The sequence below is a fragment of the Mobula hypostoma genome, chromosome 2 (genome assembly GCF_963921235.1).
Source record: "Mobula hypostoma chromosome 2, sMobHyp1.1, whole genome shotgun sequence".
Taxonomy (NCBI): domain Eukaryota; kingdom Metazoa; phylum Chordata; class Chondrichthyes; order Myliobatiformes; family Myliobatidae; genus Mobula; species Mobula hypostoma.
This window is the reverse complement of record NC_086098.1, coordinates 130,977,655-131,003,983: the sequence shown is the minus strand read 5'-3', so window position 1 is coordinate 131,003,983 and position 26,329 is coordinate 130,977,655. Positions and strand designations below refer to the sequence as shown.

Below are 26,329 nucleotides of genomic sequence, written 5' to 3'. Positions count from 1 at the left end.
AAACGGGTTTTATTAAAGGTTGTTACTCTTTCTATAACATTCGCACACTGTTAAATATTGTTTATACCCCCTCACAAAATGTTCCTGAGTGTGTTATCTCCTTAGATGCTGAAAAAGCTTTTGATAGAGTAGAATGGCCTTACTTATTTAAGGTGCTTGAAATGTTTAATTTTAGCTCAAAATTTATATCCTGGATTAAACTGTTATATCATTCTCCTATGGCCTCGGTGCGTACTAACTCTTTAAGCTCACCTCTTTTCCCTCTTTTTCGAGGTACTCGACAAGGTTGTCCTCTTAGTCCTTTATTATTTGATATTGCATTAGAATCTCTTGCAATTGCCATTCGAGAATCTCCAAATATTATTGGGATAACTCGGGGCCTAAAGTCCCATAAAATATCACTCTATGCTGATGACTTTTATATATTTCTAATCCTCAAAAATCTATCCCTGCTGCTTTAGATTTATTAGCACAATTTAGTCTCTTTTCCGGTTATAAATTAAACCTTAGTAAGAGTGAACTTTTTCTGATTAATAAACAACTTCCCTTGTATCATAATTTTCCGTTTAAATTGATTAATAATTATTTCTCATATCTTAGGATTAAAATTACTTGTAAATACAAAGATTTATTTAAGACTAATTTTTTTACCCTTAATTGATCATATTACTCAACTTTCATCTAAATGGTTTCCATTATATTTAACTTTGATTCGTCGTATTAATGCAGTTAAGATGTTTATTCTGCCAAAATTTTTATATATATTTCAGGCATTACCGATTTTTGTTCCAAAATCTTTTTTTGATAAAGTTGACTCTAAAATTTCTCCATTTATTTGGCAAAATAAAAACCCGAGATTGGGTAAAATACATTTACAGAAAGCCAAGAGAGATGGAGGTCTAGCATTACCTAACTTTAGATTCTATTATTGGGCAATTAATATTCGACATATGAAATTTTGGTTACTTGACCAAGATATACTATCCATTCCTAAATGGGTAGTATTGGAATTACAATCTGCTCAGGGCTATGCACTTGGCTCTATTTTAGGTTCCTCTCTTCCTTTTGATTTGAAACGCCTTAAAGTGGTCTCTAACCCAATAGTTAAGTATACCTTGCGTATTTGGTTTCAATTCAGAAAATTTTTTGATCTTAACCAATTTGGGCTAGCGATCCCTATTTTAGGTAACATATTTTTTCCTCCCTCTTTCACGGATTGTGTGTTTCAAATTTGGAAGACTAAGGGTATTTCATGGTTTTTGGATTTATTTTTAGATGGTTCCCTTATGTCTTTTGAACAATTATCTAATAAATATAATTTACCAAGAATAGATTTTTTTAGATATCTCCAAGCTAGAAATTTCCTAAGTACTATACTCTCTTCCTTTCTGACGCTACCTCCTACATATATTTTAGATACTATAATTAACCTTAATCCATGTCAGAAAGGTGTAATGGCTATTATTTATAATATTATTATGAAACTTAGGAAAGCTCCATTTGATAAGATTAGGTCAGATTGGGAACAAGAATTGGGTTCTATTATTTCCGTGGATGACTGGGGGCAGATTTTACAATTAGTCAATACTTCCTCTATCTGTGCTAAACATTCCCTAATTCAATTTAAAGTTGTTCATAGAGCACATATGTCCAAAGATAAATTAGCTCGTTTCTATTCCCATATTAATCCTTTTTGTGATAGATGTCCGGGGCAGATAGCCTCTTTAACTCATATGTTTTGGTCTTGTCCTACTCTGGAAACTTTTTGGAGAGACATCTTTAATATTATCTCAAAGGTATTGAATATAGATATTTCTCCTCACCCTATTACTGCTATCTTTGGATTACCTAAAATTTCCAGTAATCTTTCCCCTTCAGCCTGTAGAATGATTGCATTTCTTACTTTAATGGCGAAAAGATGTATCTTACAACATTGGAAAGAGCCTAAAGAAACCTTTTTTTGGTTTTCCCAGATGATATTATGCTTAAATTTGGAGAAAATTAGAAGTAATCTTTATGATTCCTCACTGAAATTTGAACAGACCTGGAGATCTTTTATTCAATATTTTCATTTAATGTAATTTTTTTTCTCTTTTGTTCCATATTTATATTCCCTTCTTGCCTTTTTTTTAACTGTTTTTAATGGAGGTCGGGTTTGAGGACGTGATTTTAAGTTCTTTAACTCTACTTGTTTCCAAGTTAGCCCATTGCTTTGCTTTGCTTTTAGTTTAGTTGCACGGCGGGTTTTTTTTGGGGGGTCTTTTTTGGGGTTTTTTTTTCCTTTTCTCTATTGATATATATATATATATATATATATATATATATATAAAAATCAGTATACTATTATTTTACCATATTATTTTATGTTTAAATTGCACTGTTTGTATCAATTTTTTCTTCTGTATTAATATCTCCTGTAATTTCTAACAGTGTATTAGTGCCTTTATGGTTTATCCTTTGTACACTTATTCAATAAAAAGATTTAAAAAGAAAGAAAAGAAAAACCACCCTTGCTTTTGCATAGGATTTAATGTCCTGCAATTCCCTATCCAACATTAGCAGCTCATGTACCTACAGGAAAGCTCACCTCTTCACCTGGCAAGGAGAAGTAGCACAGTTGCCATCATCACTCTCAGCCTGAGAATCAACTGGAATAAAACACAAATATAGCACTACAAGAACAATTCTAAATTAATTCTAAATTAGATTGGGCCCTCTTCAGAATTAACTTTGGCAAAGAGTCACCAAGTCTACAGGGTGTGTCCTAAAATTCAGGATCGGATCCTTAAACTGAGAGCCAGTGATTATCATTAGTCCTGTCCAGATGGAACTAAGTAGTTTCTCTTGTCCTTTCCTTGATATGTTCCTGCTGTGACTGGAAGAAGAAATTGACCACAATTACATTTGTCCTTATTTCTGCTTCTTTAGTCAGTTAGTTTACGCAGATGACTGCTTACCAAATAAATGCAACAACCCCATTTAAACCAATATATCATTGTGGTTTTTGGACAAAACATACAGAGCTTGACAGCTTAAGATAATAAGAGCCTGCCAGTAAAATAGTTCCATATATTTTGACTCTTAATAGGAGACACTCTTGGTTTTGTTCCCACTAGGCAACTGAAAATACACATTTCATTATTCAGTCCCAGCTGGAGCAGTTCAGCCAGTCCTTCACCACAATTCAAGAAGGATGCAAAAGCTTTAGAGAAGAGTTTTAAAAGATTGCTTCTAGATATGGAGGGGTGCAGTTACATGGATAATTGGAAAAGCTGAGGTTATTCTCCTGGGAGCACAGAAGGCTATATGATTCAACAAAGGTGGTCAAAATCTTGAAGAGATTAGGTGAAAGAACTAAACAATGTTTGCACTGGCTGACAGGTTGGTAATTAGAAGGCACCAATGTAAGTTGGGTGGGGAGGAAGCAGAGGTGGCATAAGCAGAAATTGAAATTTATACAACTCAAGATGCTGAAAATCTCAAATGCAAACAAAAAACACTGCAAGCACTCCGCAGAAAGAGTTATTGCCCTATTCCTTTCCACTCTCCCTGCAACTTTGAATAATCTATTTCCTCACTTTCCTAATGAACTGCCTTCAACTAGAAGCATTCACTCTGCTGCTCCCTTCATTACTCAGTTCAGAGCCCCAGTTTTGACTAGCAACCTATCTGGGTAAGGAACAACACTGTCATTACGTGGAGAGGAACTGTACTGAGCAAAATGCTGGAGAACGGAGAAAGTGCAAGACCTGTAAATTTTACAAACCGCTCTTTTAGACAGCAAGCGCATACCGACCGGCAAACAGGTTCCTTCTATGATTCTATGACTGTGCTTTGTGACAGGAGACCAAAAAAGCCTTCAGGATCCTCAAATCTTCATCCTATGAAATTTACATTTCTTCTATTAAGGTTATTAATTTGATTTTTCAGGGGAAAAAATCCAATTGGATTTAATGTAAAGGGACATTTTTCACTTACTAACAATTCAGTTTATTTTTCTCCTTACTGGATTTTAAAGAAATAGGTGTGTGGAGATAACTCCGATTTCCATTCCCATTCCAACATGTCGGTCCATGGCTTCCTCTTGGACCAAGATGAGGCCACCCTCAGGGTGGAGGAGTATCCTATTCCACCTGGGTAGCCTCCAACTTGATAGCATGAACATTGATTTCTCCTTCCGGTCAAAAGAATTCCTTCCCACTCCCTTTACTCCCCCGCTGGTGTTTTATCTCTTCTCACTGGCCTATCACTTCCCTCTGGGTCACTTTCTCTTTCCGTTTCTCCTACAGACCATTCTCCTCTCCTATCAGATTCCTTCATTGCCAGCACTTTACCCACCTGGCTTCACCTATCATCTTCTAGCTATCCTCCTTCCCCCCCACACCCCTATATTTTCATTCTGGCATCTTCCCTCTTCCTTTCCAATCCTGAAGAAGGGTCTCAGCCCAAAACATCAACTATTTATTCATTTCTATAGATGCTGCCTGACCTGCTGAGTTGCTCCAGCGTTTTGTGTGTGTTGCTCTAGATATCCTCGTGTTGCTTTGTCAATCAAAGAGTTTGAGGTGGGAAAAACCTCACCCACCAAACAGCAATGAGCAAGTGAGGACACAGTTTCCTACACACAGGATACAATCTCTGCCAAACTTTATTCAGTTATTAAACAAATTGGAACTAGTTAGTGCACCAAATCAAAATAGAAACTGCAACAAAATCCACTTCATTGTTTAACTTCAATTGTTCAATTCATCTTTAACACCTTGAAACTGTCTGGTAATTAATTAGGCAGAATATAGCATTAGACACCCAAAGGATGAGGAGGTTTAGTGCAACAACCAAGGAACCAGAAATACTGCTTCTGGTAAGACCACAGCAAAGTCCATTTTGAGATGCACTGAAAAAGGATTCAAAGTTCAATGTACATTTATTATCAAAGCATGTATACAGTATACAACCCTGAGATTCCTCTTCCCACCGGCAGACACAAGCAAAGAAACACAGTAGAACCCATTCAAAGAAAAACCCCACACAACAAAGACCATCAAACACCCAAAGCGCAAAACAAAACAACAAACTGTACAAACGTCAGAAAGTGAATAAGTAACACATAGAACGTTAAACATTGAACCTCGGGTCCCCAGCAGAGAGGCCACATCCATGAACTGCTAAGGAGAGTGAAACCGGTCCAGAAGCCGATGACTGCAGGCCACAACCACCGAGTCAGTCAGTTCAGTGCTGTACCAATGACTGCAGGCCACAGCTGCAGAGCCAGTTCTGCGCTGAAGCGTCTCGATCAAATCACACAAATAATAAAAGCAGAGTAAACAAAAGTACATGGGACAAGAACTGCCGAGTCACCAAAGTGAGCAACAGCCACAGAGCGCATTTGGCGCTGAGGACACTAAACATAAAACTGCAGAGTCCCCAAAAGTGAATCTACAGGAGATGAGCCTTGATTAGGAATAAAATTTTGCAGCATGGGACCCAAGACCCCTATACGTTCCGCTGGCAGCAGCGAGAGGGAGACTGGTCAAACACAGACAGATGGTGCTGCAGACCCATTCGTTTTCCACTCCTGTCCTCGTCAATTTTAGTCTTGCTTGATGCTTTACTCAACTGGAGTTCGTGGCTTCGTGTTCCGCCATTAGGAATCAATGCCCACCCCTGTCATCCTCATCGAATCCTCCAAGAGATTGCAAAAATGCCAGATCATATAGTCCACTCAAAAATACATCCTTAAAATAGAAATTACAGGCTGCCATCGATCGCAGTTCAGGAGAAGAAATATATTCAGAAGATGAAAAGTAATTTCATGAGCTGTCTGCAGGACCACCTTGTCAGATTCAAGATTCCAACTCCAAATATAAAGCAGCTGTTCTATAAATGAGATAAACATCAACGAGAAAGAAGGTTGCAGATACACTTACCAGCAACAGTTAAAGAGACAAGCACTAGGCTGTCCCCCGTGTCCCCAATGAAGGAGGAGTGATACATGATCACGTTTTCTCCACCACAGGAAGAGACTCAGTTCAGTAATGATATTAAAAAGTGGCACTGACAAAGAGGACATCAATAAACTGGAAGCATTGGACTTGCAGAAGCGGGGAGAAGCGGGGTAAACAGTACTTAGTGAGTAATGCAAGCAGTTACTGTTAAAATAGGAACAGGTATCACACAAGATGGTTATAGTAATCTGGTACTGATGCACTTACTGCAAACATAAAAAGACCACAGGAGACCACCCTGATGGCTTCAATAAAGTGCAATGATTCTTTTTGTGTTCCTTTCCAGACCTCTCTCCCCACCCCACCCAACACCCTTCCACTCTATAAGGAAGTATAATATTTCTGCTCATGAGATTTGATGAAGTTCCAAAGTATTTATATGTCAATGCTGCTGCCACCTCTCCAAGAGTGATCTGACACATGGTCAGAGCCTTCAATTAATGTAGCTCCTGAAAAGGTTTCTTGCATTCAATTCTTGAAACTAGATCAATATATTGATTAAAAAGGCCAAGAAGATGGTCTATGAAAATTCAAATTTGCATCAGAATGCTTTTAATCTTGTTTAATTTGTTTTGCTTTTGTTGGGATCACAGAGTCCATGGAGAATGCTACTTCCTACACTTGCAATGGCTATATTCAGTTTTGTTACCTTGGCCAAGTTGCTTGTAGATCTGTGACTTCATTCCTAAGATATGAAAAACAAACTTAGCAGACTACAGCTCGTTTCTGAATTCTGAACACCACCAACACAAAAAAAAAGCCACAATTGGCCACTAAAGGAATCACTAAGTGTCCTCAATCCACCAATGTCTTCCTAGTGCCATAAATTTTACCCAGATTTGGGGTGAAGAGCCTACTACTTATCTTCATTGTCATATGCCAAACTGCCACACACAACAAACCAGACTGTCAACATTTCTTGCTGTAGAATACCTCTGAACATCAGCAAGGAGTCAAGAGTATTGAGTGAACAACTAAATTCTTGCCTCAGCCTCAGCTTCAGCCATCAGATACCCACTCATGCCTTATGAGGCATCTAAGCCATTTTTTCTGTTGGTGTGGAAGAAAAGGAAAGCCAGCTGATTCTTCAAATTCCAATATTACCTCTTTGCTTTTAGTGGAATGTAGGTACTGCTGGACAAAAAGACTGTGATCCGCCTAATTTCCCTTTACTCGGTTGGTATAACAATAATGAACCTGACAAATCAATCAAGTCTGCAACAGAAGCAACATGATACAAAAGGAAACCCCTGCTTCACTATTACATATCACAACTCTAATTGTTCATATGCTCTAACTGAAAATACATTTTGCTGACAGAAATATTGGTCAAAAAAGCTGCTCAAGGAAGGTTTCAATTTAACAGATTAATTTCTGGTGAGCTTTTCCAAACATGATCAGTGAAATAATGGTGTCCAAAAATTAATTCCTAATTTATCCCTTCATCATGCACAGGCTGTCAACTCACATTCTAAAACGAACCTCCAGGATCTAAAACACCATTATTTATTAATTTAATGGGGAAAATTTCCAAATTACATTTTCTTTCTCCTCCATGTCTCACCTATTCCGGTTGTGTATCTTTTTAATTGCTGTTATATTATTTCTGTATTGTGACAAGGACAGTACACAATTTCCCAAGTGGAATCGCACCAGTGATTCATAAAGTAATGGGATTACATGCACACTATTTTGAGCTCGGTGGCAGTCGTCCATTGTGTCTGATGATGACAGGAAACCCATGCAGGAAAGTTTTTAAAATGGAAAATCCCTTACACTGGGACAGTTCTACTCTCTCAGCCTCAGAAGTCTGGTGGTTCGAACAAGCATCACAACCAAGGGTCTTCCTTAATTGCAGTGGATGACCATGATGTTTTCTGAGCCTTGGCTCTCCACAGAGCAATGCGGTACCACCTTCCTAGCTTTTGGATCTCACTGTAGATTTCACCCACCCAGTCTGCCAGAGCTGACTTTGCGTGCTAGGACAACATGACCCCATCACACCGGGGTATGAGACCACCAGCTAGTCTCAGTATTGATAAATTAAATCATTCCAATATTTGATCGGCTTTACTCACTGGCACTGCACTTTGCTGCAACAGCTTCCATTTATTGCCAATTGCTACACTGAGATCTATCATTTTCCCCGTCCAGTATGTTTTTCTTTAGGGGTTACGGTCCTTTTTGGGGTACTAGTAAAGCACAACATTGAATCACATATATGAGTCTGATCCAAATCTTCTTGTCTTTTCATGCTCTGGTTTTGAGTCCACCATCTTTTTTTTAAATAAAGTTAGTTATTACACTTCCAATACCTCCAAGTTATGAAGAAAGTTAAAGAAACCTCCCCATTCTCTGGGCTCCTAACAGTCATGTTTGGAATCAACCAATTATGTAACTTTTACAAGGATGGTTCCCAATGAAAGATTACAGTGGGTCCATGAAGTTTTAATAATGCTGTGGTAATTTTGTTAAGAAATTCACAAAAAAAGTTAAAACAAATACTGACTTTTAATAAACACAAGAGATTCTGCAGATGCTGGAAATCCAAAGCAATACACAAAAATGCTGGAGGAAACAGGAGGTCAGGCAGCATCTACGGATAGGAATAAATCGTCAATGTTTTGGACCAAGGTCCTTCTTTAGGACTGGAAGTGAAGGAGGAAGACGCCAGAACAAAAAGGTGGGGAGGGGAGGGGAGGACTGGCTAGAAAGTGATAAGTGAAGCCACATGGAAAAGGTAAAGGGCCTAAGAAAAAGAAATCTGATAGCAGAAGAGAGTGGATCAAAGGTTCATTTTATTATCAAAGTGTGTATGCAAAATACAACTCAGAGATTTGTCTTCTCCAATAACCATAAAATACAGAACAACCATGGAAGTTGTTAAGGCCACCCACCTGCAAGAAAAAGAAACAAACCTCACAAATTCCAAAACCCCCAACGTCTCCCTCATACAAAAACTAACAGATCACCCACCTGGACACGCAGCTAAAACATCAAACACCTAACCCAACCTCCTCCCACACAAAAAAAGCAACAATAACATCAAACACCCAACCCCCTTCCTCACAGAAAAAAATCGGCAACAAGAAGAAATCACAGAAAAACTGAAGGAGACCAATATAAGCTACAGTCCACACAGGTAATCAAATATGCCTTGGAATTTTAAAAACATCCTTTGTCAGCGTCGAAGAGAGCAACAGCTCGAACTCAGTCCTTGCGTGGGCCTTCATCTGGAATTTTCTTGGGGACAGCAGAGTGCTAGATCACTCGACTGAACTCCAAAACTGTAAGTCACAAGCTCCAACAGTTTCCAAAACACAATTAAGATAAAAAGAGCAAGTAAAAGGCGTAGAAAAGGTGAAATAATTGACTATCTGGAAGGTGTCACCCGAGGAGTCATTGTTCGCTGGCGCCATCTTGACCAGATCATAGGAGAAAGGGAAGGAGGATGGGCACTAGAGGAGGTGATTGGCAGGTGAGTAGAAGAGGTAAAAGGCCAGAGTGGGGAAAAGAAAAGTGAAGGAGGAGGGGAAAAGAAAAGTGAAGGAGGAGGGAAAAAATTATTCGAAGGAGAAACTGATGTTCATGCCATCAGGTTGAAGCCTACTGAGATAGATCATGAGGTGTTGCTTCTCCATCTTAAGAGTGGCCCCATCATGGTAACAGAGGCAGCCATGGACAGATATATCAAAATGGGAATAGGAATTAAAGTGGTTGACCACCAGGAAATTTTTCTTCTGGTGAATGGAGCGAAGATGCTCAACAAAGCAGTCCCCCAATTTATGTTGGGTCTCACCAATATAGAGAAGGCCACTATCAGGAGCACTGGATACAATATATGGCTCCAATGGATATGTAAGTAAAGTGTTGCCTCCCCTGGAAGGACTGTTTGGAGCCCTGAATGGAGAAGAACACTGACTTAACTTCTATAACATTAATTTTTTTTAAATGTTATATAGCGAGTTTCCCAAGTCTCTTATGTAACCTTGTTTTTGAAAGAAGAGGGAACAGGTAATTGGAGGCAATATAAAAAGCATCATTACTTACTTCTAAAACACCATCCAGGTCATTAACTACCAACTCTCACCAAGATGTGAATCAGAAAAGCATTTAGCATTTTGAATATATAATGATAATAGTAATGAACAATAAAATTAACAACTTACTTTGACTTGCTCTTGGCAACTGCAAATGTCCAACATTTTCGATTAAAAAAAAAGGGGGGAAAAAGTCAGTTCATTTAGTCATTCATTTTCAGAGCCCAACATTGCAATTTTTAAATCAATCAGCTGACTGAAAATCTACAGAACCTAGGCCTCTGTACCTCCCCCTGCAACTGGATCCTTGACTTCCTAACCAGAAGACCACAATCTATGTGGATTGGAATTAACATATCTACTTCGATAACAATTAACACTGGTGCTCCACAGGGATGTGTGCTTAGCCCACTGCTCTACTCTCTGTACACCCATAACTGTGTGGTTAGGCATAGCTCAAACAGCATCTATAAATTTGCTAATGATACAACAATTGTTGGCAGAATTTCAGATGCCAAAAGGGCGTAGGAGCAAGATACACCAGTTAGTTGAGTGGTGTCGCAACAATAACTTTCCACTCAACATCAGCAATACCGAATAGCTGACTGTGGACTTCAGGAAGAGTAAGATGAGGGAATACAAACCAATCCTCATAGAAGGATCAGAAGTGGAGAGAGTGCGCAGTTTCAAGCTCCTGGGTGTCAGTATCTCTGAGAACTGAAGCTGGACGAAACATATTGATGCAGCTAATAAGGCGGCAAGACAGCGGCTACATTTCATTAGGAGTTTGAGGAAATATGCTTTGTCAACTAAATCATTCAAAAACTCCTACAAATATACCGTGGAGAGCATTCTAACTGGCTGCATCACCGTCTGGTATGGGGGGAGGGGGGCTACTGAACAAGATCAAATTAAGTTGCAGAAACTTGTAAAATTAGTCAGCTTGCATCGTGTCCAAGATATCTTCAAGGAGGGGTGCCTTAGGAAGGCAGCGTCCATCATTAAGGACCCCCACCATCCAGCACATACTCTTTTCACGCTGTCATTGTCGGGAAGGAGGTACAGAAGCCTGAAGGCACACACTCAGCAATTCAGGAACAGCTTCTTCCCCTCTGCCAATTGATTTCTAAATGGACATTGAAACAAACCTCACTACTTCTTTTATTTCTGTTTTTTTGCATCACCTATTTTAACTTAGCAATTTAATATACATATATATACTTATTGTAACTCAGCTTTTTTCTCTATATTTATATATCATGTATTTCATTGTACTGCTGCCGTAAAGTTAACACATTTCATGACATATGCCAGTGATATTAACTCTGATTCTGATATAATAAAACAGTGCCAGGTACAGATCAGCTGAAACTAACCTATGCTGTTGTGTGTGACTGAAAAACTGAGCCACACAGTAGCTATAACTGGGAGATATAAAAAAATCTATTCAACACAGACCTTCTGGGGAGATTCAAGTTCTCCTCTGCTTACACAATATTTTAAATTTTTTACACACAAAGACAACAATAAACAATTATCTACACTTTTGATGGCTCAAATCACTTAATCTTAACATTTTGAATATAGAGAGTAACTGCAGAATTACGATGTACAATCCCAACCACAGAACCACTCTGAATATTCAAATATGGGTGGCTGGTCCAAAAGCTTTTGAGCACAAACTGCAAACACCCAAAATAGATCCTTTCTTTGTTACAGTGTTGAGGGATGGCTTCCTAGTCAGAATAATAAGTGACAAAGCAGAGTTATTCTGAACTGCACGTTAAGTAACAGGGATATGCCTTTCACAATGTGGTAATGCAGAAGGTGGACACTTAATGCTTTCCCTTATCTCATTCTGAAGGTTTCAATGATCACAATTAACATGAACAAAGATTTGAACTTAACATTAATTGATTGACTTCCCCTGTGCAGTTTCAATGGTCCAGAATCAAAATGACCCACACCCAATATTAGTTTCAATAGTATCCGTTAAGGTTAAACTGTGAACAGGTTTTACTTCTGGAAGACTGGTTCTCCTTTTAATTAACATCTGCTATCCATTTTGAAGAAAGTGCAAAAATGGGTCTATCAATTGCAAAAAGACAGAATGTATGGTAATATCCAAAAAGGAGAATCCTATCTGCAGGCTGAGAATAAACGGGGAAGATGTAAAACAAGTACAGAACTTTTGCTACTTAGGAAGCTGGGTGACATCAGATGGCAGGTGCGACATGGACATCAAAAGAAGAATAGGGATGGCAAAAGACATCTTTGCAAGAATGAAGAGTACACTGACCAATACTAAACTAGGCATGACAACCTGCCTCAGAGTACTGAAATGTTACATTTATCTAGTTGTTATATGGCTCAGAATGTTGGACAATATCTAGTAACATGAGGAAACAAACTGAAGCAGCAGAGAAGTGGTTTTTGAGGAGGATGCAAAGAATATCATGGACGAAATGAATATCTATTGAGGATGTCATGAACAGAGCAAGCACAAAAAGAGAAATAATGTATTAGGTCATGAAAAGGCAACGTAACTTAATTGGACATGTGATTAAGAAAGAGCAGTTAGAATGCATGGTAATTATGGGAAAGATTGAAGGGAAGAAAGCAAGAGGAAGGCAAAGACAAATGATGATGGAGACAGCAGCCAGAGAACTGAAAATGAATACTGTTACGTACCCCGTAACTGGGTTGCCAAACCAGCAGAAATGGATCACTCAGTTGGAGTCTGGAGTACTAGAACTAAGAAAGTTTTATTAAAGAAACAAGCAACACAGTAATCGAAAGGATAATAAATGCAACAATTCAACAATGATAACCACACATGTGCACAGAATTAAGATAACAGCATCAATCAAGCTCTATCGTTGTCTAGGGGTAAATGACCAATTTCAAAATGACTCAAAGTTCAGTCCAGTTTGTAGTTCAGTTCGCAGTAATCGTTGTCATGGCGATGGACAAGGTGGGGAAGAGAGACATAGAATAGGAACAACTCATCATTCAGCACAGCTTCACTCACAGACCAGCGAGATGGCTCACAAACAGCTTTTGGGCAGGTCCTTGGTGATGTCACCTGAGGTCACCGACTGTGACCCCTCCTCCAGATGCGGTCGATCCTCTGCAGTGAACCCGGCACCCAGGCAAGGGCGGACACACACCGGGTTCCCGCTGATCGTACCTTTTCACCCTGTGCGTTGTCCGGTACTTCTCACCACTCGTGAGATGCGCACCGCTTCCAGGGTCTCGTTACCTCGGGTGGCGTGTGTCTGTCTTAGCGAACCTGTCCCTTTTTATCCCCCTGCTGGGGTATCGCCTGTCCATCACTTCAAACAGTTCAGGGTTCAAAGGGGGGAGCCGCTCCAGACAGCTCTTCCTCCCACATCCCTTCATTACACATCTCCAGACGCTGCTCCATTGTTCCTTATCTCTCCTTCCCCTGAGGGCAGGTGGCAGACCAACTGCTGATGCCACTGATGCTAGCCCAGGCCAGCAAACATCTTAATTTTATGTGTATTCTCGTAACAATACCAATGAATTGATCCACTTGACCCGAAACAGGAGTGTGTGGGCCATGGCAGTCAAAGCTCAAACTAGGCACAGCACCTGATGATGATGATCCATAATTTTCTAACTCTAAAATAATCCCTAACATAGTCAACAAGCCTTCTACCAAGATTCCTTGGGAGAATTTAATATATCTTAAAACTATCTATGATTATTTACTATGAATAGTTCCGAGGAAGCTTCTTGAACTTAAAATATTAACTCTGTTCCTCTTTCCACATATGCTGCCTGAGCTCCTGAGTGTTTCCACCTTTTTCTGTATTTATCCAGATATCCAGCATCTGCAGTTTTTTAAAATACTCATGATTATTTAACATAAGTTCTTGGTATTAATGGATGGTTTAAGGAGAATACAAAGCAGTTCCTCTTTAGCAGGCCAAACATACAGACAGACTACAAATGGTGATTTTGAGGTACAATGGGATCTGAATGTCCTTGTATATCAGTCATAAACAGCAAACATTGAAAGCAAACATGCATATAAAATTGAATTGACATTATTACTTACATCCTTCACATACATGAGGAGTAAAAATCTTTACAATACCTCTCCATCTAAATATGTAATGTGCAATAAATAGTATATACGACGGGACAGTCAATAAAACACAGAAATACAATTGTATCAATGTGAATTAATCAGTCTGATGGCCTGGTGGAAGCTGTCCCAGAACCCGTTGGTCCTGGCTTTTATCCTGCAGTACCATTTCCCAGATGGTAGCAGCTGGAACAGTTTGTGTTTGGGGTGACTCGGGTCCTCAATAATCCTTCGGGCCCTTTTTACACACCTGTCTTTGTAAATGTCCTGAATAGTGGAAACCAAGAAGGCAAATGGCCTGCAACAGGCTTTAAGTCTCCATTTTGGAATAAGGATGTTTTATTACAGGGCCTTTCTTAGATACGGCATCCAAAATGGTATACAATATATTTGGAGTACTATGTGCTATTTTGGACTCCACTGCCACAGATGGTTGTGGAGGCCAAGTCATTGGATATACTTAAAGCGAAGGTTGATAGGTTCTTGATTAGTCAGGGCATCAAAAGTTATGGGGAAAAGACAAAAGAATGGAGTTGAGAGGGATAATAAATCAGCTATGATGGACTGACCTGAATGGGCTGAATGGCTTAATTCTGCTCCTAATTCTTATGGTCAGGTGGTCTAGTTCAACCAGTCTGGATGCAGGATGTGTTAATGAACAATTTCTTCACTCAGACACTGATAAACCTGTGGAATTCCCTGCTACAGTCCAAGTCATTGAATACAGTGTAGGATAAAAATAAACACAATTGATCATGCAAATACTGGAAATCCAGAGCAACAAACACAAAAATGCTGGAGAAAATCAGCAGGTCAGGCAGCATCTATGGAGAGGAATGAACAGTCAAAGTTTCGATCCTTCATCAGGACTGGAAAAGAAGGGGGTGCGGAGCCAGAATAAGAAGATGGAGGAAGAGGGAGGACTACCAGCTGGCAAACGATAGATGAAGCAAGGCGAGGGAGAAGCTAGGCAGGTGGGAGTGGGGGGCGGGGGAATGAAAGGAGAAGCTGGAACGTGATAAGTGACAGAGATTAACGACTGAAGAAGGAATCTGAGAGGAGAGAAGAGTAGACAATATGAAAAAGGGAAGCACCAGAGGGAATTGATGGACAGGGAAGGAGAAGAGAAGAAGTAAGAGGGGAGCCAGAATGGGCAATAGAAAAACAGAGAAGGGGAAGGGGTAGAAATTACTGAAGATTAGAGAAATTGATGGTCATGCCATCAGGTTGGAGGCTATCCATCCCCCAACCTGAAAGTGGCCTCATCCAAGCAGTAGAGGAGGCCATGGACCAACATGTTGGATTGTGAATGGGAAGTAGAATTAAAATGGGTGATCACTGGGAAACCTGCCTTTCCTGGTAGATGGAACAAACGTGCTTGATGAAGTGATCCCCTAAACTACAATGGGTCTCAACAACATAGAAAAATAGATTTCCTGATATAAAAGGCATCAAGGGGTATGGAACTACAACACAGGACAGCTATGATCACACTCAATGGGGTGGGGGGGGGGGAGAGAACAGGCTCAAAAAGCCTAATGGTCTATTCCTGTTGTTTCCTACACAATCTGTTGCCATTGGAGAGACCCACCCTGAATGAATAAGGTCTAAAGTAAGATACCATTTGCTCTGCTTGATCCTTTCAAGACAGTAAATGATCAATTAAACTAAAAGTTCACAAGAAGACTTAGCTTGAGTACTGTCCTGAGATACCTCTCAAATGCAATGGCATTTTAGATAGAATCAGCTGGAGATTAGAACAGAATCTTGTAATGTGGCAGACTTTAAAACTTCTTTCTATTTAGTAACATTCCTGGCATTTATTATCCAATCCTGACTACCCCTGTAATGGAGGAACTTGGTTAACACATTAGGGGTTCAGAGTGGCACTTGGCCAGACAGGTAGAGATGGCAAATTTTCTGTCCTAAAGGACATCAGTGAACGGGTTGAATATTTACAGCAATGAATTAGTTTCTACATCACCAGTCCTAAAACATGCATTTTATTCTAATTAACTGAAATTAAAATACCACAGTTATCATGGTATAGTTTGAACACAAACAATCCATGTCTCTGAAGCTAGTCCAGTAACTTAAATGCATAAAGTATCAGGTCCAGAAAATCAGCAGTTGATCAACATTGATGTGAATGGCAGAATGCAGGAAATCAGACTGAGGGTATCATATGCATACCATCTGGCATTGAAGCAGAATTCACTGCCCCATGCTGGGTAACACAGAAGATTAAAGATTTACTAGTCAATGTGCAATGCTTCAACTTTCACTAAAGTGACTCAATTTATAGCACTTGGCCTTCAAAACCATCGTTAACAAAACCCAGTTTGAGGATCTGAGTCACAGTATTGAATCTAACTGTTCCTCCAATGTACTGCTGAGAGAATGCTGCTTTTTTTGAACACAGAATATCTCAGGTTTCTCCTTCGGAAAAGGTATGCACTAACAGGTTTGAGCTGTTTGCCCAGTCTCTAACACAGCAAAAGTCAGTTAGTTCAGTTTTTCTTTACCAAAAGGTAATCCAATAAAGCACCTTGATGTGGAATAATGTGCTTTAAGAGCAAGCTCTTTATTTTCATGTCAATGAAAAGGTGAATGACAATGACAGTATAGCTGATCCAACAGAGTGAGTGATGTCTGTGACGCCAGAGTCATCTCATGCTCCTTGTACTGGACTTCCAAAACCAAGACACTGTTACTAGCTGCCATGTGTGTAACACAAGGTTGTGTTACCGCAAGAGAAGGTTACTTAAATAGCCATATTGAAAATCTAGAGCTTTAATTATGGTCTGTATATGATGACTAAGAGAAAATTCACAAACACCAAAAACAGAGTACATTTCTGAGTGAGGTCACTTTGCAAAAACAAAGTTATTAAGTAAAACAGTACCAAATTAATTTGTTTATCAAAGGAGATAAAAAGCAAATAAAGGAAAATAAAAGCAACCAGTAAGGTAAGAACATCTTAAGGTTTGTAACATTCCAGGGAATGGAAGACCAAAAAAAGAGAAAATTCCTGAAAATCCTGGGAAGGGACTACGACAGGAGAATATGAAAAGGGTCTTGTATTCAGCAGAAGTGTACTTGCACAACAACTATATATACAAAAGTGCACAGGTGTCAGCCCCATCTTCATCAAATCTTCAAGAGCCATATGGGATTATTCAGTTCGCAGTAAAAATAGTTATCTACAACTTTTGAATCTTGGCACTCAATATAGCTTACTGTTTGTTGCTCTTCTACAATTTATGTTTATAGTGACTGAGGAGCTGTTGAAATCGAAAAAGACCAGCCCTTTCTGAGATTGGGTCAATGACAAAATATGCACAGTACACAAAGAGTCCTGCAGCCTTTTTTTCAAACTTAGTAACACATTTCTTCATGAATAATGGCATTGTGCACAATATGGGAGGGGCCTCCAGACATATCTTTTCTAACATTTATGCAACATGGAACAATTTATTCCCACTAGGATGCAGTGTACAACCCAACAGTATAAATTGAAAACATACCGTGTCAAACCTAGATTGTATTCTAACCATTTCCATCTTGCTAATCTATATATCAAATGTCTTTCAAACAGATTTCTTCTAGTGGTGATTCTGGAATAAAGCCACAGCATCTTAGTGTTAGATTTTGTTCACTCAGGAGGGAAATGATATATTTCTTCCCTCGTGCAGCGCATATGGAAATGTCCTAAATGTCTTCAACTTCTCACTTTGCTTCCCCCACCTCCGTCCATCTGCTACTTTTTTTTCCCCAAGTCTAGGCCTACCTATCACCTACTTGCCTCTATCTCCCAAATTTACTCCTCGCCCTCCCCCACCAAGCTCCATCTGTCCTTATCCTTCACCCCTCTTTAGTCCACCTGTCATCTGCTGGCCCCTATCTCACCCCTCACCCTCACCCTCTCCTCTTGCATACTGGCTGTCCACCCTCTCCACACTCCTGATGAAGGGTCTCCTCCCAAATCATCAACAGTTCCTCCTCCCCATGGTTGCTGATTGACCTACTGAGTTCCCCCAACATGAGGCAATTGACTGTCACTGGGCAACACCCAAAGTGCTAATGGAACTCAGTGAGTCTAGCAGCATCTATGCAGGGAAATGGACAGTCAGTATTTTAGGCTGAGACCTTGCATCAGAACTCAATAACTAGGTAGTTACTTGAGTCTAGATGCAGCATTTCAATCTAAAACATCGACTGTTCATTTTCCTTTATAGATGCTGCCTGGCCCATTGAGTTCCACCAGCACTTTGTGTGCTGCTCCAGATTCCAGTACCTGCAGTCTCTTGTGTCTCCAGTTGACTTTCACTGGGTTCTTTTAACAACAGAATGGTAGAGATTTCCAAGTAAGATTTTATTTTATTGTCTTTGTAAAACTAAGCTGCTGCACAATCATAAATACACATGTAAATGGAAGTTATGGAGGCAAGTGGAACATAGAGCTTCAGTTCTTTTGGGCACAGGTGTACTCACTAGCTCAGGAACAAGACAACAACTCCATCTACAGGTTCACCCAGCAGCATGCACAGCATTCTCAAATTAACAGCAGACCCTTCCTAGCTGGGTCCAGCCTTGACGTGCGAATGCTGACGTAATAGGTACCAGCTCTGAGCACGTCAGTAGCTAATTGCTGCCTAATTAGGCTTAAAGTTCCGCTGAATTAATTGTCCTATTCAGCTCAGCATCATCATTTCTTTTTTAAACTTTGTTAGCTGCTGAAATGGAAGTATCTCTTGGTATGGTTTCTGTCTCAGTTGCTGGTCACAGAACAAGGGGGCCCATCTGTTCTTGGATGGTACATGCACGTCACTAAATGTCATCCACAACTCATCCCCTTAGCACAATTAGTTAGGTGTTAGGTACCAGACACCACTTGTAAATTACGAACTAAAACATAGCACATGTGCATAATTAAATTCAGAAAGCGAGCACCAAAGTCATTTGAAGTTGACTGATTCCATGAGGTAAAACCCTGATTTAATGCAGAAGTGCATTATACTGAATGGACGTAATCTCTTTACTGTGATGGGTAAGGTCAGTGCATCCTGATTGCCCTGGCATTCTCAGCTCTGAAACTTTCAGGAAACTGCCCACCTTGTGAGACACTACAAGTGAGAACGGATACGAGAATCTCAGCTCCCAATTTCACCAAAATGCAATATCACATTACTGCAGTGGTGTGTGGAAGTAAGGAGTATTCACTAAGAATATCTACCCTAGACTAACCCTGAACAGCAATAACACCTAACAGTTGGTAGCAAGTGCTCAGTAAAGCATGTGTTGCTCAGTAGGCGGAATGACCCATGACTGGTGAATTCGCTTGTGTCCAGGCAATCTCTACATTGAAACATAACTGCTTTAGCAGAAGGATCAGATTCTTTGCCTCCGAAACATGGTCAATATTAGCTGATCCTTGCATTGTAGGTTGCCCTTTATAAAAAAAGCCACTATGAGCAAAGATGAACCAGAGTAAAGTTGGTGTGGCATATTCCTCTCTGCTCTGCTTCAGTAGTGCCTATTCGAGCAAACTACATCTCCTACCTGGTGGCCTCCAGTACCATACTCAACACTCAGTTCTTCTTTGCTTAGGAGATGTCAGAAGGTTGTGTTGGTGCCGTTCTGGTGCAGAACAGACTTGTCGCACTTCAGCCTTGTGGAGAGACCTGCTAAACGGCAATACTCCAACCTTCCTAAAATCTTGTGTGTCATTTTAACCAACCTCTCACAGTGGCACCAAGCTCCCAATGAGCTCAGATTCTCCCAGTCTTGGCAGTGACAGATGACTTCTCCTACCAACAATCTGAGTTTTTACAATACCTCTGGTTGACTGAATTGCAGGACATCTTTCACTGAGTGCCACCTTGGGAAGGACCCAGGTTTGATTCTGAACTCCAATACTGCTGAAATAGAGTTTAAGTGTTCTCTCTTTGACGGATGCTCCTCCAGTGTGTGAACTTCCTCACACATCCCAAGGATGTGCAGTTTGATAGGTTAGTTGGCCACTTAAAATTGCCCTCAGTGCATAGGTGAGTGGTATGATAATGAGAGAGAGGGGATTTAAGAAACATGAGAGTGAACAGATTATAGGGGAATTATTGGGAATGGATTGCTCTGTAGGCCAACATAAGTTTGATGGATCAAATGGCCACCTTCAATGTTGTATGGAAAAATTGTGTTTGACTCAGTCTGGGACATGGGGTAAGGTTGTGAGACTCTACAACTCTAAAAAGCATCACCAAAGCTTATGTGTGAAGTGAAAGTGTATTCAGTGCAGCTAGCGACCAGTCAAGTTGTCTTTGGAGCAGAACATTGATGTCTATGTGATTCACCCAGGAGATTAGCAAGGAAGCAAGTTGTGAAGGATATGACATATAACTGTAGAACAGAAGATATGCTGGAAATCCAGAGCAACACGCAAAATGCTGGAGGAACTCAGCAGGTCAAGCAGCATCTATGAAGGGGAATAAAATTGACACTTCGGGCCAAGACACTTCATCAGAACATGATTGGCCTGATACAAATTCAGCTAGTGAATGATGGGTGAAAGGAATGGTCCACTGTATTCATATCTGAATGTCAAGAGCCCAGAGTTTTAGGAACAAAGTCTTTCAGTTTGTTCTGAGAACGTGGGCCCCATTGGAAAGCACAGTTTTTAATGTCCATCGTTACTTTCATTGAACTCAATTGCTTGCTGGGCCATTTTTACGTGAAAGAACAGGGACATGTTGGACTGAACAACTCGTTCCCAAGTCAGATTTCTGAATATATTTCCAGCTTTCACTGCTGGTATTTCCAACCTTTACAACATTTCATTTCAACTTACTCTGGAGTGTTCAGAACAAATGTCCTTGAGCTTTTCTCTTGTTCAAAGATCCTCATTCATATGAAAGATCACCAAGGTGAAATACCTTCTTGGCACTTCTCCCTCCACAGGTGCTACCTGGCATGTTATTTCATGCATTTTAATGTTTTTCTCTCAGTTTCTTAGTGCCCAGATTTTTCCTTCTTGATTTTGCTTTACTGAAGCTTTCCCCAACTGCTGTCTTTACATTTTAACCCACTAGACCTAAATTTTATCCTTCCATGGTAATGCTCTCCAACTCTTTCTGCGCAGCATTGACAAACTGCTTCATGCATTCATGTTGAGCTCGTCAATTTCATCAACTTTGCCCCCAGCTTCCACCCTGGCCTTAAATTCACCTGATCCATCTCTTAAACTTCTCTCCCTTCCTCAATCTCTCGGTCTCCATCTCTAGAGACAAACTGTCTACAGACATCTTTTATAAACCTTGCTATTCCCATGGCTATCTTGACTATAATTCTTCCCACAATGTCTCCTGTAGCAATACCATTCCCTTTTCTCAGTTGCTTCGTCTGGGCCACATCTGATCCCAGGATGAGGCTTTCCTTTCCAGAACATCAGTGATGTCCTCCTTCTTCAAAGAATGGGGTTTATCTTCCTCCACCATTGATGCTGCCCTCACTCACATCTCCTCATTTCCCAGACATCCGTGCTTACCTATTTTCCTGCCACCTTAATAGGGATAGAGTTCCTTTTGTCTTCATCCACCACCCCATGAACCAACACATCCAGCATATCATTCTCCACAACTTCCACCATCTTCAATAGGATCTTACCACCAAGCATATTTTTCCCTTCCCCTCCACTTTCTGCAGGGATCGCTGCCTCAGTAATTCCCTTGTCCATTTTCCCCTCCCTCTTGGCACATATCCCTGCAAGTGACAGCAATGTTACCCCTGCCCATTCACCTCCTCCCTCACCTCCGTTCAGGACAATCCTTCCAAATGAGACAACACTCTACTCACAAATCTGTTGGGGGTTCACTTATTGTTTCTGGTGCTCCCAATATGGCCTCCGGTGCATTGGTAAGACCCGACATAAGTTGGGGACCTCTTTGTTGAGCACATCCACTCCATCTGCCAAAAGCGGAATCTCCCAGTGGCCAACCACTTTAATTGCTATCCCTATTCCCTTTCCGACATGTTGGTTCATGGCTTCCTCTTCTGCCACAATGAGGCCATTCCCTGGGTGGAGGGGCAACATTTCATACTCTGTCTAGGTAGCCTCCAAACTGATGACATGAATATCGATTTCTCTTACTGATCTTTTTTTCTCTTCCTCTCCCCCTTCCCTTTTCTTCTATTCCACACTCTAGCCTCCTACTTCTTCTCCTTACCTGCCTATCACCTCTCCCTAGTGCCCCTCCTTCTTCCCTTTCTCCTCTGGTCCACTCTCCTCTCCTATCAGATTCTTTCTTCTTTGGCTTTTATTTTTCCAACTCACCTGACTTCACCTTTCACCTATCAGCATCTAGCTCCCCCCCCCCACAACTTTTTATTCTGGCATCTTCCCCCTTCCCTTCCAATGCTAAAGAAGGGTTATAGGCCTGAAACGTCAACTGTTTATTCATTTCCACGGATGCTGCCTGACCTGTTGAGTTCCTTCAGAATTTTGTGTGTATTGCTCTGATTTCCAGCATCTGCAGAATATCTTGTGTTTAAGACTCAAATTCACTTGGCTTTCAACAGACCCAGTCACCACCAGCAAGCATTTGTGGCTTTCAGCACGGCATTGACAGGGCACAAGAATAGAGCAGAAAATGGCATTTGGCTAACAGTATGATTAAGTAACTGATTTCTGCATAACCATAATCCTGCCTCAAAAACAGCAAGATATCACTGCACAAACTGGAAAGCCTGATTTGAGATGGAGTGGCTTCATTTACAAAACTGCTGCAACTTGGAAATTATTTTCTCAATAGGAAACAGCCAACATGAAATGTAGTTCCCACAAGATTTACAGCGAGACCACTTTAAGGCTCTAGCCTGCCTCAATCCTGAAAACTGAGTTCATATTTTGTTTCAGAAACTGCTTATAAATAAAATCCACAAGTTTAAAAATAATATAAAGCACATTTAATGCTTGCAGATAATTTCAGGGAATTTTCATTTTCAAAGTTCCCAAACAGCAGGGAATTTCAGTGTAACTTCTAAGCAGATTTCTCTTTTTCCTTAAGCTGAGCCTGGAATTGAGGAGACAACAGAACCCTTCAGTTGCTAGTCAAGATTTGAAAATAAATAGCAGCTGATTCCAGATTTCTCTGCAATACTTCCTATATAAAAAAAATCCCCAACTTGCTTCTGGACTCACACAGAATTCCAAATCAACCAAGAGCCGATGAATTTAAGTGCAGTTACCATAACAGGGTTTGACAAACAGCAAATGAAATAATTGTTCAGGTTAAGCAATAATGGGTGAATATAAATACTGAAATCCCTACTGTCCTGTAGACATGGAATCTTTTACATCTCCTGATCAGGTTGTCCAGCGTGTGTGCTGATGACAGCAAACATGTATGGGAGTTTTTAAATTGGAAAAACCGTTGCACTGGTGCAGTTCCACGCTCTCAACCTCATAAGTCTGGGTCCAGTAGTACAAACAAGCATCACAAACTGGGGTCTTCATTGGTTGCAGTGGATGACCATTGCATCTTCGGTGCCTTGTCACGCCCTCCGCTGTCCACAGAGCATTGTAATACTGGCCTCCTAGCCATTGGGTCTCACCGTCAATCTCATCTGTCTAGTCTACAGGAGCTGGGTTGGCATGCTAGGACAGGCATGTCCCTATTCTTGTTATTGCATCAATAATTTCCTTCGGGATAAATAATGTTTTATCTTACCTCATCTCACCGGGATATGATGCTGCTGGCCACCCTCACCTGGTTTGGCCCGCCTGTTGAGACGGTGTACCAGGGTGTGGCCACTATCGCATGTAAACAGCTACTCGGAGCCACAGGTGAGAGCTGAATGTCCAATGGGGACAAAAAGTGTGTGAGCTGCCCCAGATGGGACAACACAAGCCCCTTCACCAGAGGTGCTATCCCTTCCTGGAGATCAGGTAGATAACCTCATCTGAAAGACCATATCAGTAATGCAGGACACCTTCAGCACTAAGTTACCTTAGGCTGTCAGTGCTGTGCTGACCTTTTAACCTACTCCATGATCTACCTAATCCTTCCTTCTTACACAGCCCATAACATTCCATTTTTCTTTCATGTGCCTATCTAAGAGTCTCTTAAATATCCCAAATGTATCGAACTCTACCACTAACCCAGACAGTGCATTCCAGACATTCACTTTCTCTGTGACATCTTCAGTTGGACATGGGTTGGAACTCACAAAACAATGATGCATGTGTATTTACTAATGAATAAGAATTATTACTAGTAGAAGTTTAAAAATGTTAAACCTGTTGGCTGAAGAAATCAATCTACATTAAAAAAAATTACATCTCCATGTTAAAATTTTTGCAGTCTCATCTCTTTCCCATCTCTATAACCTTGGACCATTAGATCCTTAGCCTGATCTTTTATACATCTCCTATCATTTGTCTTCTTGGTACTAGCCACACCTTAAACCATCCCAACCCCAAGTTCTGAAACAGAATCTGCAAGCCTCTCCACCCATCTAAGATCCTTCCTGAAACCTCCCTACAGTTAAGCTAACAGCTGGAATAACTTGTTCTTTGGCTTGATGTCAACACATATAGATTGTGTTTCTCTGAATTGCTTTGGGGGCCTCATCACATATTACTGTTTAAAGCAAAAGGAATCTGCTGAAACTGTGGGTCAGGTAGCATTGGTGGAGAGAAAAGGATGGTCAATATTTCAGGCCAGGATCATCCAAGCATCAGATGTGAGGGAGGGATAAGCAGAGGCTAGTAGGTGATAGATGGAACTAGGTGAAGTGGAGGATGATGAGTAGATGAAGCCAGCTGGTGGAAAGGAAGAGGAAAGTTAGGCCAAGGGAGAAAGAAATTGGCTAGATAGTTGTGCTGGTGATGGGGGAATGGAACAAGCTGAAGGAGGGTGATGAATCTAGATAATGGAAGGAAGAGGAGAAAAACAATGGGAAAGGCAAACAATGGGAGAATGAACCAATAGGAACAGTAAGGGAATACATGGGGTATGGGTCACCCGAAATTGGAAAATTCATGTTTATACCATTGGTTTGTAGGCTAGCCAAGAGGAATATGAGGTATGGTTCTTCTAGTTTGTTTTTGAACTCAATGTTGCAGTAGTGAAGACCAAGGACGTTCAGGTCTGTGCGGAGAGAGGAAAGGGGCACCTAGGTGCGACTCGAGTAGCAGCAGTACTCTCAATGGCTACGATTAAATATTCCCGTTTCAGCCTGATACAGCTAAAAAGCACAACTGCTTCCAAGGTCAGTACAGTCAACAAAGATGTCTTAATGCGTTTAAACGAACTATCGCTACTTAAAACCGACAAAAACAACACCAATTGTGATCGGAAGTGCCCACATAGGACATCTCGGAGGAAGCGTGGGTGTAGAGCGGAGTTACAAGTGTGTTTAAGGAAACGGGGTTTTAAACTCCCTATACCAAATATTTTGCTGGCGAATGTGCAGTCTCTGGTGAATAAAATTGATGATCTCAGAGCCAGGGTGCTGAATCAGAGGAACACTTGGACCGCGTGTGTCCTTTGTTTCACGGAATCTTGGTTAACCCCTTCCATAGCAGATGCAGCAATTCAGATTGACAGGTTTACTATACACTGTCAGGATAAATCTATAGAGTCTCTCAAAAGCAGAGGCAGAGGAGTATGCCTCATGATCAACTCTTCTTAGTGCACAAATATATTAGTGATGTCTCAATTCTACTCACCAGACGTGGAACATCTAGCAGTAAAGTGCTGTCCTTTTTACCTACCATGGGAGTTCTCTGGGGTCATTTTGGTTGCAGTTTACATTCCACCTCAGGCCAATATCAAGCAGCCTTTAGATGATCTGAGCAATGGGATCAACATGCACGAAACAGTGCACCCTAACGCCTTCACCATCGTTTTGGGCCAGTCTGAAAAAATCACTAAGCAACTCACTGCAATAGCAGTGGAAACAACACACTGGACCATTGCTACACCACCATCAAGCATGCCTACCATGCTAGTCCACGCCCTCACTTCGGGAAGTCTGATCATCTCGCTGTATTTCTACTCCCTGAATATAGGCAGAGACTGAAGACTGCACCACCAGTAGTGAAGACCAAGAAGGTATGGACAAGGGAAGCACAGGAGCACCTACAGGACTGCTTTGAATCGGTGGACTGGACG

General features: G+C 40.7%; 1 protein-coding gene across 1 annotated transcript in view; it reads right to left on the bottom strand.

Moving 5' to 3' along the window:
• Positions 1-26,329, bottom strand: part of mrpl33 (mitochondrial ribosomal protein L33) — a 169,599-nt gene that overhangs the window by 15,246 nt on the left and 128,024 nt on the right. The window contains exon 4 of the mRNA XM_063040673.1: positions 10,175-10,193. Coding sequence (XP_062896743.1) covers positions 10,175-10,193 — 19 coding nt within the window. The remainder of the gene's footprint in view (positions 1-10,174; positions 10,194-26,329) is intronic.